At 40.1% G+C, this 15,098-nt stretch overlaps 1 protein-coding gene across 1 annotated transcript in view; it reads right to left on the bottom strand.

Moving 5' to 3' along the window:
- Positions 1 to 15,098, bottom strand: part of src (v-src avian sarcoma (Schmidt-Ruppin A-2) viral oncogene homolog) — a 42,406-nt gene that overhangs the window by 15,543 nt on the left and 11,765 nt on the right. Inside the window, exons 2-4 of the mRNA XM_072366498.1 lie at positions 3,795 to 4,059; positions 2,057 to 2,156; positions 462 to 560 (exon numbers count right to left, since the gene is read on the bottom strand). Of these exons, the coding sequence (XP_072222599.1) occupies positions 462 to 560; positions 2,057 to 2,156; positions 3,795 to 4,050 (455 nt within the window). The 5' untranslated portion in view covers positions 4,051 to 4,059. The remainder of the gene's footprint in view (positions 1 to 461; positions 561 to 2,056; positions 2,157 to 3,794; positions 4,060 to 15,098) is intronic.

Consider the following 15,098-nt stretch of genomic DNA (forward strand, 5'->3'; position numbering starts at 1 on the left):
AAATGACATGTCATTTTGAATGGAAATCTGCTGGAACCAGAGATGTTTCAGAGCTAATACCAAATGATTATCAGTGGTATTGCACTTTAAGGCATTTTGGACTGCCTTCACTTTGGATAGTGAGTCACGTTCATGTTAGAGGTTTAGGCTTGTGGATTTCATTACTTTTCAACAACAACCAGGCTCGCTTTTTAAACACTTTTTCCAGTCTTCACTAATTGCCAAGCTAAGCTAACTGCCACCAGCTGCACACTACAGCATGAACTCGTAACCCTCCGTCAGCATAAATGAAGGAGTCAATTTCCCAAAATGTAAAACATTTCCTTTAAGAACTCATTTAAAAACAACAGAAAGCACAAAGAGAAAATTCTTCAGAATCCAACATTTGAGTGTTAAGTCTTCCATGCACTTTATGAGACACAGATAAGAGAGAGAAGAAGGGTAAAAATGAAGGGGTTTACTCTTCTGCCTGGATGGAGTCAGATGGAGCCACATAATTGCTGGGGATATAACCACTCTCTCCAGTGGTCAGGGAGCGCGCCAGCCACCAATCCCCTTCTCTGCACAGATGAAACAATAACATACAGTTTTACTAAGGTTAATCACACACAAGAGAAACAGGAACTTTAGGGCTGTTTATCAAGTGTCTCAAAGTATAATTCAATGGATACATTTTAGTTTTGGTAACCAATAAAAAGATTCAACCATGAATGAGTGATTAGTTCCTCGAGAAGCTTGATAAATATAAGCCCAGGTTACTCTATTATTAAACAAAAAGCTATTTTAGAATTATGTATTGAAACAAACATGCATTCATATGGGTAGGACAGAGGGAGGTGCGTGTATGCTACACTTTATCAGTGAATGGGCTTCAGCTTTGCAGCACTATTTATTAGAGGAATTTAGAACAAACATTAAAAAAAAAAAATGGGTTCATATTCATTGCCTCTACCTGACCTGTGATCCTCATGGTGCTGCAAGGCTTAGCATCGATTCATTTTAATTGCCACAACAAAGGTTCAAGTGGTATGTGATGAATTGTTAATACAGTGAAGGCTTACTAGATATAAACTCTACAAAATACAAACAAACAGGCAGACAAACTGTATATTCAGATGCAATTACAAAGATGCTTCACAAACCTGCAGTTCACCTTCCTCCTGTAAAAATATGACGAGTTTGTGATGCAGAAATAGGAAAGAGATATGAAAGGGAAATGGTGAAAAATAAGGCGGTTCAAGAAATATAGAGGGCAGTCACAGAACAGCAAAGAACATGGATAAGGCTTCAGCATAGTGCATGTAATAATGCTGTGTGTCAAAAATATTTTAACCATTTGATAATGAGGGATGTCATGAACAAATTCTAAAATTGTAATTGCAAAAGCCTGTCAGGTTGATGTGTATGACTTATAGTTTTACATTTAAATAGACCAAACAAAAAACTAAAGCAAGCCTGTCTGACATTTAATCTAACTGTGATAACTTGATAACTAATCTTAGAGTTGGCTCACAGATTCTGGGTGTCGTTAACCAATAATGACACAGGTTTTTGGCTTAAGGGGCCAGATGCAGCAATAATCCACCATTGTTGTGAGATTCTGTTGACTAGGTCAGCAATTTGTTGAGGTCAGCACATGGTTCACTGCACCTCATACCAACATGTGCTAGTCCATATTTTAAAAACAAGCATGCCCTTCCCCTTTAAACAGGTTAGGATTCCCCTGAGTACGTAAGTAGGTCTCACATTAAGTTAACTGAAAATAGCTATATCCTTACTGAGGTGGATTTGTGACCAGGTGATCTACTTTATGAATGAAGCTAAATTTAGTGCAGAAATATGTCACTTGAATGAAATTCAAATTCTGCTAAGGGTAAGACTGTTCCTTTGCTTATATTTTGGAGGGCATAACAACTAGAGAGACAGTTGAGCCTTTACATGTGTTGTTGCAGTGAACGGTGTGTAAATTATGGTCTGTTCTTGAGTTTACTTGTGTGGCAGAGCCGACAGAGCAGATAATGAAAGGGAGAGTGAATATTTCTTGTATTTTCCTTACGTATTGTTGACTATCTGAAGGCGTTCACCCTTCCTGAAAGACAGATCTGAGGCTGTTCGAGATTCGTAGTCATACAATGCCACAAATGTTGTCACGCCACCTGTAGTTACAGACAGTTAGGGCTATAATGAGAAAACTTGTATATATATATGGGCTTAAATTTGTCTAAAAAATAACTGCAAATGCACAGGTTCAAATCCCACGTTCGTATTTTTGAGACATTCTTTCTGCAAATCCACACATATCCACAAGCAAATAGCTTATGATTCACAAAGCACCATCCAGTAGATGGCACTGTTGTTCACTGATGTACAGTGTACAATGTGATGTACACAGGTTTTTGTTTCAACCATGCAGCAGCACAGCTGACTTGTTTCATTCTATCAACTGAACTGATTAAGACCTTCAGTGCAGACAGTTGAGTTGACTGAATGAAACCTTCAGCCACAGGGCCCCTTTCACAGATCAGTTTGACACCTGTGGGGTAAAGATTAATCTTAACGGCCCTTACGCACACACCAGGCATGCTTTCTGATGGCAACATCAGCGCGTTAGTTTAACTGGCTACCGTAAAAACTGGCTACCGTAAAAACTGGAGGTTGAGTCCAGGGCTGTCAAGTCTCACGCATTGAGCATGACAGTCACGCTTTTTTGGTCTTTTGTCACGCACTCTCGCCAAACATTGTAGCGAGAAGTTATTAATAACAACACTAATAATAATATCATTAATGAAAGACCCCCATTCCTGCGACCCGTCCAACTGTCCAACTTTTTTTCTCCCCGATTCAATATCAAAATTGGGGACAGCTTTAACCTGGAACAGGTCACCAAAATCGGGGATGTCTGGTCACCCTAGTGCAGTGTTTCTCAATTCCGGTCCTCATGACCCACTGCTCTGCACGTTTTCAATGTTTCCCTCCTCCACCACACCTGATTCAAATGATCAGCTCGTCATCAAGCTCTGCAGTGGCCTGATAAGGAGCCATTCATTTGAATCAGGTGTGGTGGAGGAGGGAAACATCGAAAACGTGCAGGGCAGTGGGTCATGAGGACCGGAATTGAGAAACACTGCCCTAGTGTAAGGCTGTCATGGCTGCCAAGATTATCATGGCCTGCTAACGTTAGGCTGTTTGACTGAAAACAACACAAAGGTGGCTGAAACAAAACTAAAACTACAGACTAGCAACAAACACCATCCATAAATGTTATCACATACATACCCATCCAACTGATGCATCCATGTCGTTACTATGGTTATTGCTAATCAACGATCTTCTTTTTCAGTTGTTCTTAAGCCGAGCCACAGATACATCAGTGAACAACAGTGCCATCTACTGGATGGTACTTTGTGAATCACAAGCTATTTGTTTGCAGATCTGTGTGGATTTGCGGAAAGAATGTCTCAAAAATGCATAAACATAAATACGAACGTGTGATTGGAGATCCACAAATGCTGAGTCACGCTTCACAAACAGAATATTCAGTTTTACAAATGGAAAATGATATATTTACAAATACACATATTTGTAAAAACCAACACACAAGTTACAAATAGGAAATTTGTATTTGTGGATAGCAAAACGTGTGCAACTCAAGGCATATTTGTAGATCACCCTCTGTGCATTTGGAGTTATTTTTGAGACAAATTTAAGCCCATATACATGGGCATATAGCTAGATCAACAAACACAATCAGGTGCTAAAAACAAATAATCAATTCCTTGAGTGAAAGTTCTCACCTGCGAGAGTGGTTCTACTAGAAGAGGTCACACTGTTATTGTCTACACCTCCAAACAGCGCCAGCTCTGCATTATTGGCCAGTGACTGATTGCTACAGAAACCCGCATCCACAATGGGGCTACGGTTGGGTGTTAGGAACTGTTGAGCAGAACTGTTGAGGTGATGACTGCTGGCCCCTCCCCCAGAGTTGAGATTGCCATCTAGGCTGCGGGTTCGCTGGCCTACATCCTTGGGCTTACTCTTGGATCCCCCCATAGCCAAGGCCTATAGTGAATTACACAGCACAGAAAAGTGTGAGACAGCAGATGTAGAACAATCTGAAACTGAATTTTAGGGCATCTAAAAAATTAATTTCACCCTACCATGGCATATAATAGACTTGCTTTCTATGTCATTTTCTTAAGATTCCATTCTCTGGAAAAAAAAATCTTCTGATGTCCACAAAGCCAGATGCAGAAACCAGAGACAGCCTAAAGTCTCCCATTAAACCCACAGAGCAGACCACATGTAGCAAAACTTCCCTACGGACAGTGCAGCAACTGCCACTCTGGTTTCAGCACAAACATGAGACCCACTTCAGCCCACTGCCACCAGCAGGGCAAACACACACCAGACATGTCACACATGTCTCAGACACAGATGCACACAGAGAGAGGGTGCTGATATTTGTGCTGTCCTTTTTTTTTCCACTTGGATCATTAAAAAAAAAAAACTTACTCCATTTATTCAGCAAAGCCAGTAACCAAAACCTGTTAACACTTATGTTATTCATGCTTATTTTCCCCATTTAGGGTGAACATAAAAGGACTTTGCTCTTCGTAGTAGTAGTAGTGTTGGCTTACTTAATTTAACAGTAGTTTTTAAAGAACAGCATTTAGAGCATTTACATGAGTAAGCCTCAAATGATTTATGTGAAGATTTACAGCTTTGTATATTTGGGTTGTACTCTAATGGATGGACAGCTTTTGTAACTGTCAGGGGCCTTTTTTTTACATTTTGGAATATTATGAACTAAAACAAATAACTGGGAAGAAAGAATGAATAGATTCATTTCAAACAAAAAGTATTATTTCCTAAAATGTCTTTCAGCTTTGGTTTCAAGCAAAAAAAAAAAAGCTCCTTCGTTAGCTGCTAAATGCCAGCCCATGTTCACCAGCTAGCTGCCATCTCTATCAGTCTGCCTTTTGTTGCTGGGGAATTAGCAAAGTTCGTCAGAGCTGGTTTTCCAAAAAGAGCCTCCTGCTGTGTCTTGTGACAAAGTTGATGGAAATGGGAGCGTCAACTAAAGAGATGTTATGTTATTGCCAGAATGGTAAATGTTCTACAGCTGTACTTTTTAACTGTGGTAAACTGTGGTTGCAAAACAGGTGCATGCGCAGTATGACTCTCACAACTATCTACATAATATATTTTGTGAGCAAATGATATAACAGGTACAGTGATGTATACCATTCCCCAATTAAAAACCTATTATCATATATTTTTTGATACTTTTACACTATTTTTTTCTCCAAATCCATCTGGTGACCTCTATATGTCAAGTCAACTTTTATGATCAATGTTGCCATATGTACAGGACATACAGAGAATTGAAATAGCGTTTCCCTTTTATGCCTGGTGCAAAACAGCAATAAACATGAAATAAAATATAAAGTAGAAGATAAAAAATATATATATATAAAAAAATGGTAGCACAAGCCCTTGAAGCTCCAAACACATGAGGTGGAAGTGTCAAATGATAGTCATCTAGATAAATGTTACATCCTTAATGAAAGAAAATAAAAACACTATATTTTATATGACTTAATATCGGTATTCCAGATAGACTCCTAGATACACAACAGATTATGAATTTGTGATTATACCGTTTAGGTTTTAAGTAATGTGCAGAGCTGACATTGTGTAGCTTGATGATGAGATTTAGATAGCTGCAGCTTTTCTCTGTCTGCCTGTTTCTGAAGCTTCCCCAGTTAACTCATGAACCACCTCTAATCACTGCTTAGTACAGAGAAATATAACTGTAAGCCTAGAAATATTAGAAATAGAAATAGGGTCAAGTTACTGCTAACATAGATATAGCCACGAGGGGTTTTCAAGGAAATGCTAATTTACAGAAAACACAAAGAGAGGGGAATCCTAATGATAAGTAGATGAGGGTAAAAAGGGCATTTGAGCAATGTCAAGCTTTCTGCCAACGTCTGCAGCCCGGCTCTTGTTCTCTAAGCGGCTGTGCATCTGTTGGATATACCCATTCTTGTTCATGAACAAAGAATGTAATTCCAAACAAGGCGAACAGCATTACTCAGCCAAGCAGGCATCATATTAGTCAGAGCGGCGGGCATACAGTGTGACAAACTGTGAAAAATATCTGTCCAAAAAAGGACACAGTTCACTAAAAAGGCAAAAGAAAAATTAATGAAGGTGTCACTGGTTTCTGTCATTTTGAGAGATCATTTTGAAAGACAAAAAAAGCAGAGGCAACATGAGGATGAATTGTTTGAGCTGTGTTTTCAAGCAGCATGGAAGATTTTTGTGGAGTTAAAGTATTGGGCGGCCAATGACTCAGTGGTAGAGTGGGTCGTCCCACTGGTGGTTCCATTCCCACTATCGCCACTCAAAGATTGATGAACTGACAGCTGGAGGGGTGGTAGTCCACCTTCTTGCCACGCCCGAGGTGCCCTTAAGCAAGGCACCATACCCCCATGATCCCCAGGCACTGTGAATGGCCTCCCACCGCTCCAGTGTGTGGCATCTGTCTCCATGAGGGTGTGACCCTGTATGTGTGTGTTCAGCAGGTGCCAACCTGGATGGGTTAAAGGCGGAGGAGAAATTTTGTGTATTTCCCTGTACATGACAATAAATCAGATCTTAATATTTCAATCTTAATATCTTAATTTACAAGTGCACAGGGAGCCCATCTAGAGAAGTAAATAAATAGTAAAACAAGCAGCAACAGGAGAATGGAGAACATGAGTGGAGGAATTGAAAGGCAGCATAATATTGGGGTAGATTTTGTGCTTGGCATCATAAATGTGGAGAGGAAGATGATGAAATACTGAGGGGATGGACAGTCAATATATCCTCCCCCCCAGACATGTGACTGTAAAAAGGGGGTCTCATGTGTAATGATGTGTGCAGGTTAACACACAGAACCAGCAGAGCAGACACAAAGATGACAGGTAGCTCAGGGAGTTGCTCTTTGTGTGCTCTGTGTTCTCCCCAAGCAGACTGGTTGCATGATTAATATGCCGTTTGAGGCAGAGCAGTCACAAACTCCCTCATCTCCAGTCGTCAGACATGTAACAGCCACCACCATTCCACACAGACAAAGCTTTGACTCAAGGGATGTCACCTTAGTGATCCTTAAAGGACACTTAGATAACACATTATGTGCACGGACGGTGACTTAATCTGACATGGTGAATGTGCTTTTGTGGTATTTACAAAAAAGAGCCATTACAATCCCTCACACATTTTAACATTGAATAGAATTCTCTTTTTTTGGCCAACATTACACAGGGACAACGCTCACACGAGGACCAAATCAAGTAAACATGAAGAAAGCATTAAGAGCGCCTTGGGTCTTTCTTCAATCTCTAGTTTCCAACAAAGCCATCTTTTGTCAGCTCACAGCAGGCAGCATAAACAAGACACAGAAGTGGCCTGTGACTTGTTGGCTGCTAGATCCTAGCGTCCTCTGGTTCTAAGAGGCAGTAGGAAGTATGGAAATGAAGGATGACGCCAAACAGTGTCATGTTTAACAGGAGAATACGTGGAAACCTATCAATGAAAGGAAAGGATTAAGTAAAAAAAATACCAATCAGTAAAATCTGCAGCCTGCTTTTGTGTTTAAAAAATAATATTGCTAGGCACAGGTGTTATTATGTGCAGAAGTTAATAGTAATGAGAGCCTGATTTTGGAGTAATAGGGCTGAGTTACTGTAATAATCACCTACTGCCTGAGAGGCAAAGCTGCATGAAAATTCTTTGGGCAAGGCAGGGGGATGTGGCTGGATGTGTGTGTGTGTGTGTGTGTGTGTGTGTGGTGGTGGTGGGGGGTGGGGGGGATTAATTATGCATAAGATCTGGCAGTGAATTCCAAATCCTTCAAGTCTCATGAGGTTTTGGTAAATGGGAATAGTCTTTTAATATTGCTGCTGGGGTTGTTTCCCTCTGCAGGATACTGCCTATCGCTGTTTTGCTGTCTTTTTAATTTAATATGAAAAGAAAACATCTAGAATCTCCGAGCGGCATCCTCTCAGAGAGGATGTGGCTTCATTCACCAAGTAACAGAACAAGTAAGCAAAATCACGACAGTGGTCCATTCACCCCCAACAACAAAAGCTTATTAATGAAGTCTGCTATGTTTTGGTCCCCAAAAAAATCTCTTCATCTTTTGTGAAGGATCATGTACATCAAAACAATCAAGGACATCAAAACTGAAGTAACTTCCTTTAGACATTGTGTATTCAGGCTTAATGAGAGGTGTGCCACTATGAAGCCAAAGCAAATTCAAAGTAAAATGGAAAGAGATGGTGAAAATTTGCTGTGTGCATCAAGTTAGGTCTTGTTTGTTGTCTCAGCAGCAAGAGTAAAGCACTCCTGACCCACAGCTGTTATTGGCCTGGGCTCAAATGCACACACTAATCATGTTTTAACAAGGTTCCTCTACTCAAAAAATAATTATGCCTAAAAGGTTAACTTGCATTCTTCAATCATTTACATATGATATGCAAATTTCTATTTTAATACATACAATTTATCAAAGGTAAAATAAAACCTTTAATACAAAGTCCACACTGAATCAAATCTGATGTTTTTTGTTGTTTTTTTTCCCCACAGTAAGCCAATGTGATATCATCAAACGTTACATTTAACTTTTTTTGTATTTAACACCTATAAATAAGTACCTTTTGGGCATCATCATGTTTTTTTAAATTACATTCATTATCTAATTTTTTTTCCCTGACGTTAACTGGGTTTCCATCCAGTTGTGAAGCAATCTGACTGAACATTGTTACATATAAACTACTGTAAGTCACGATCAGAAGTAAGGAAGTACAAATGACCTGTTAATATACACAAGCCTAAATTATGCACTTACCCGTACTTTCTACTACTACATTTTCAAAAGAAACTTGTTACTTTAAATTTAATGTATTTTGTAGGAATAACTGATTTTTTTTAAAAATTGGGCATTATTATGCATCTTTACAACTCCATGATCAATTTCAAGATGGAGAAGATACTCCTAATCTGTGGATGTAAGAACGATTCTTAGTGAAAAAGCTGTATCAGTGTTTATTATTTTCATAATATTGTTCTTTATCATATTTCAAGCCACAAAGTGTGATATTCTTCAAATAATATTAGGATGTGAGATTAAGTTAGCTTTGCAATTCAATGATTTTATTGATATTTTGTGTGTTTGTTAGCTGTATACAGTACTTCAGCAGAATCCAGGGGGGCGTGTGGATGAAGTGGTCCCAGTAGAGTGCCTGTGTAGAAATCCCTCCGTTAGCTCTCCTATAGCCACAAGTAGCCACATAACAGCAGCTATGAGCTAACAGAGCTATAGCACACGTTCATTCATTCATTCTTCTTAAAGTATTGGCGAAATAAAGACAGATAATGCCTTATTTAGAGGCTACATCATCTTAGCCCCGTTCACTCCGTTATATGGATCGCGAGTTAGCTAAATAGCTTCCGAAGGACGCCCACTTTCGCCAAACTGTTCTCGGTGAGTAGATTTTCATTTCATGCCAGAAATAAGGTCTAGTTCCCCTTTAACTGAGTTTGATCAGTTAAATGGTAGAAGCAAATTTAAGATGAAAACAGCAGTTCAAAGCAAGGTGCAAGGTCATCCTGAATGAGGCCACTATGTTGGACACATCCCACACAGTATGATTGAGACAGATTAACATTTAGTCCCCACAGGCCTTCTCCACAAGTCCTCTTCAGTGAGCTGAGTGAACAACAGTTGCCAGACAACAGGAAGATACCATCCTGCTTTTATAGCATTTGCATAAGCAGACAGCAGATGTTTAATATTGCGTGTGCATGTGTACTCGGTTCACATGCACTGGAGATCATGACCTTATGCTTATGAGTGGACTGTACTCATTAAAAATAAGTAGTAGCACAAATAATAAACTTACATTTGATCAGTTACAGCTCAAAGGGTTTTCATTTGACATTGGTATAGAAGAAAAGCATCAGTACACACTGCCAATTAATCCCAGTCTCGTGTGTTTCGAAAACATTTTTGGTACATATATATTGAGACAGAACAACTACTGGGGTACTACTGTGTCTGCATGTACTGAGAATCGGCCTCTGTTAATGGGTGCAACGTGATTCTAAGGTCAGCCTTGTGGATGTCTTCTTTCATCTTAATGCCCTCTATGTAATTACTAGCAGGGGAGTGGGGATGCTTTGGCTCCTGGGTCACTAGTCACCAATTGTACCATAATCCAACATGCTTGTTTTGTCCAGATTATCAACATCTATTCCCTAATCGTATTCGCCAAATGCAGCGATGACATTCCATCTGTGGCCTAAACAACACGGGCGCTGCAACTACAAGACCGGATAGACCAGTCAAAATGTGACTGCTGCTGCTATTCCTTAAAGCTTGTGCGTAGTGTCACAACAAATCCATCTGTTGTGGTAATACACAGAAAAAAAACATAAAAAACACAAGGCACATAAACCAGTTTAAAGTCATCATGTATAGGTGGGCTAGGGCCTGGTTCTCAACAAACACCTGAAACAGCTGAGTGACTTTTTAATTATTTTCTCCTTAAACAAATATTAAGAATGGGAATGGCCGTTTGAGTGTGTTTGCACACCAGCAGTAATGCCACACATGTTGCAGAGACTGACTAATATCTGTCCACACTTCCCTTTTTGTTACTTATTAGGTACCTCACCACAAAGAGCTACGATGGGGTAAAAAAAGCAGAGCGATAGCCTCTAGAGTCGGTAGATGCTCAATTAAATTCAAAGAGCTCCCCTGTGTTTGGTGATCTCAAGATAAACACACACCCCCAATGGCAGGACTCTGCTGAATCCTGGATAAAGTGTGTACAAACCCCCCTCCCTGTGCTCCTGTCACCGACAGACACAGGGGTGAGGAGGTGGTGAAGTCAATATTTACTGCTCCACACTCATGCATACACACAGCCAAGTCGTTGCCATGGAGGTGATTCCAAGCATTCCACAAACCAAACAACTGCACAGAAGTAGGATAGTTGCACACACACTTTCCTGAGCCAAAACTATCATAGAGCAATGCGTGCCAATCTAATGAAGAAAAAGAAAAGATTAGCAGAGGCTCTCTAAATCATGTGGGATGTCTGTCACTTCCCAGAGGCATCTGGGAGAGAACAGAGAGAGAGACAGAGAAAGAGAGGAAAGGTGAGATCACCTGGAGAAATTCTTTCTACTGTCATGTTTCCTGCTACACAACAGGGCAAAAAAACCAAAAAATTTACTGATTTCTCAAGCCTCTCAGGAGTCTGTAGTGCTTTGGCTTCTATAAAAGGGTTTAGGAGGCCTTATCCCTTTCACTGTGTCTGTGCGTTTTTCTGCAGTGATAATCTCACAAAAAAAAGAAGAAATAAAATATATCTAGTGGTCAGACCACCTTATGTTTCCAAACGTCACAAACCTGGCCTTAAAGTCATGACATCTCTGGGCTGTTAGAACCGAGCAGCTGGCTACTCCATCTTAAACCTCGTGCTTACACAGGATTTTTTTTTCCTCTTCCAATCAACAAACACTGCTGGCAGCAACTACAGGTTTGAGGATTTTCTGTTATTCTGTTCATAATCTGAATATGACATATATCAAATTAGTTTGGGATAGAAGCTCAGTAAGATGTGTCATCTTTTACAGAATGTGAAAAGCAAGGGAAAGACCTACATGTTAGACATTTTTAGAAGACATAACTACAATATAATGTTAATATTCTTAAATCATATCAGAAGATTAATACCTGTATCTGTTCAGTGTAGGGTGACATCCAGCAGTATATATATATAAAGCAGTTTATCTAAGCCAAGTATAAGGACTGGGAGCAGGGAGAAACAGCTGTCCTGGCTTGATTTGAAAGAAGCTAAATCTGCTTAACAGGAAATTGACATGTTAAAGGTAATTTGTTTTAATCTGTAGAAAAGATGAAAAGTTTACACACAATTTCTTTGCTTATTTTTCTTTCTTTTTTTGTAGGTATCATATGCTGTTCTAATTCGCAGATATTGAGTAGTGACTTGAACGGTTTTAGTAACAATATAACATGTTAAGGAATTGAAGGCCCTGCATGTTTTCCACGTTTCCCTGGTCCAGCACACCTGATTCCCTGGTGCAGCTCTCACCAACAGGCTTCCTCCGTTCAGCTGTACCTCTACCGCAAGGCCTCCTGAGCCAAACTGCACTTCCTCCTCTGCAGCAGCTTCCACCACCAGGCATCCTGAGCACAGCTGCACTGGTGCCCAAATTAGGGCAACTGGTGGAGCTGACGACTACAGCTTTGACATCTAATATCATGAAGACCCTGGAGAGACTCCTTGTTTGACATTGAGATTGAGATCGCTTGAGATTGCAGGTTGACGGGGTCCTTGACACCGTCCAGTTGACTATCTGACTGCCAGACCACAGTATGTCAGGATGGGGAGATGTGTTCTGGAACACTGGAATGCTGTACTGGGGCTCCACAGGGTACTGTTTTGGCTCCTTCTCTTTTCAGCCTGTACACATGTACTTCACCTGTACTTCAAGTACTCGGAGTCCTGCCATTCAGAAATATTCTGATGATACTGCTGTTGTGGCATGTGTGCGCGGTGGACAGGAGAGGGAGTACAGGGACCTTGTGGAGTCCTTCAATGGGAAGATCTAAAACTCCATGCCAGTCAGTTTCAAACCTGCATATACTTGGGGGTGTTGCTTGATAATAAACTGGAGTGGTCTGCCAACAGTGTACAGGAAGGGCCAGAGCTGGCTCTTCTTCATGAAACGGCTCAGGTCCTTCAGTGTCTGCAGTGACATGATGTGCATGTTTTATCACACTGTCTGAGTGCTCTGTTCTATGCTGCTGTCTGCTGGGGGAGTTGTACTACAGACAAAAACTGTAGGCGCCTTAACAAACTGGTGAAAAAGGCCAGTTCTGTAGTAGGCAGAAGGCTAGATCCTCTCTCTGTGGTGGAGCAACGAATAAGGAGGAAATTATATTCTGTTTTGGAAAACAATAAACACTCCTTCTACAGCATCCTGGCAGGACAGAAAAGCAGTTACAGAGAGAGGCTCATCTCACAGCGCTGCAGGACTGAGAGGTTCAGGAGGTCCTTTGTCCCCAATAAGGATAAGGATAAGCCATAAGGATTTTTAACAGTGACTGCTGACATGTTTTTCTCAAATTTATTTATCTATTATTATTGTTCTAATTTACAATCATTGTAAATATTAGAATTTTTTTCAGCTACTTGAGTAATTTGAATTTCCCCTACTGGGGGATGAATAAAGTATTTTTCTATTCTATTCTATATGCAAGTCAGCTATGCCATTGGCACTGATTAACCTCATAGAATCACTAATACTGGCTTTTGCAACTTTCATTGAAACCACCTTTGTAGCCAAATTATATATCACCGGCACACAAGGCACCAACAATATATTTATAGCGGACACACGTAGGATGATGTGATAAGATATTAGGATTTATACGAAAGTTCTCACTATCTGAATAAGCCTTATTTAACCTCATTTTAGGGCACCACCTTCAATCGAATGAAAAAGACAGAATCTTATGATTCTGGTATGTTAAATTAATAATCAATTATTAATTAATAACTAATAAATTCCAGTCTCATATAGTCGCTACTCGTGAATTCTCGTTTTGTTGGACTCACAGGTACGTAAAGAACACGTACACAAAAAAACGGTTGATTTTATATATGTATATATATGAACCATTTATTAAAATGATATGACCAAAGATATGAACCTTAAGACAACAGGAGAAATGCTTTGAATATGGATGGTTATATAAGAAACACTTAGTGAATTGAAAATAACTAAGGGGAGGGGATGGATACCGGAATCATTCAAATAGTCTAGGTTTGTTACTATTTGAAGTTAAAGGCTGACAACTTGGGTTAATTTATCATTTTAATAGTGAATTCTCTCGACACCCACCGCATACTTTCTGGAATGTAAGAACAGGGCAGATCTTACGGTTAGGTCAGCTCCAAACCACAGGTCATCGCCAGCGGGTCCCACTGGGTCTCTCTTGGTTTCCGCGTCTCGTGGCCTTCGTTGTGGTTGACTTTCAGGGACTGGACCGGTCGCTTTCCTGCGCAGGAGAATGGCTTCCTTCTGGTAGCTCGGGAGGCGAACGGGGTGGTGTGTCGGAATTCACCACAAATAATGATAAAACTGTCCAAGGGTGGAGTTGGTTTTGGTTGCTGACCAACTCTGATGAGGTGAACTTAAATTCAAAGATTGACAAAAAGGTTGACAAGCTTAACGCTGGCTCTTTTTGGTGATCAAAAATAGGTGAGGAGGCGTATAGCAGCAGAGTTTAAAACGTGCTATAGAGAGGAGACAGGATGATGGACGAACAAGAACGCAAAATGAATCTTTCTACTACATTCTTCTCTTTCTGTCTTTGTTCGGACCTTCTTCTTCTATCTCATCTTCCTCTCCTGCCATTTTCAAAGACTGTCCGCCAGACTCTCATTCCATCAATCTTAAAACTCTCTGCTCTTCATCTTCTTTACTGATCTGGACCTTCAATATTCTCTATTCTCTATTCTGACTTTTCCTCGCAGGTTCTGGAGTTTGATTCGCGGAGGCGGGGCATGACATAGGCCTACGCTACACTTTCAGCCAATGGTATGCCTGAAACTGTTGTGACGTCTGCCTGGGCGTATTTTGTAAGGCGACCTGCAAGGAGGTTTGCCTCAAAGCAACTCGACTCCTGCATTCCTCTGTCTCATAAACATTTGTTCAGAGGATTCTAAAACACCATAACTTGTTATGATAAAAAGGGTAAAGATATAGCATAAACTTAGGATATAAAGACATTAAAACATAACAATCAACATAACATAACATGATGGTTATGAGTCTCAAAATTCCGATGGATATCTGTAAAATTATGACGTATGAATAACGAACTAAACAATGTTATTTTCCTGTGTTAAACACGGAATACAATAAGAAACAGGTGAACAATTGGTTAACAGTTGCATTATTCCATATAAATGCCACATGTCATATGCAAGTTGTTGATTAGTTTTGGG

Source organism: Leuresthes tenuis, unplaced genomic scaffold, assembly GCF_036924035.1.
Source record: "Leuresthes tenuis unplaced genomic scaffold, fLeuTen1.0.hap1 SCAF_16, whole genome shotgun sequence".
Lineage (NCBI taxonomy): Eukaryota > Metazoa > Chordata > Actinopteri > Atheriniformes > Atherinopsidae > Leuresthes > Leuresthes tenuis.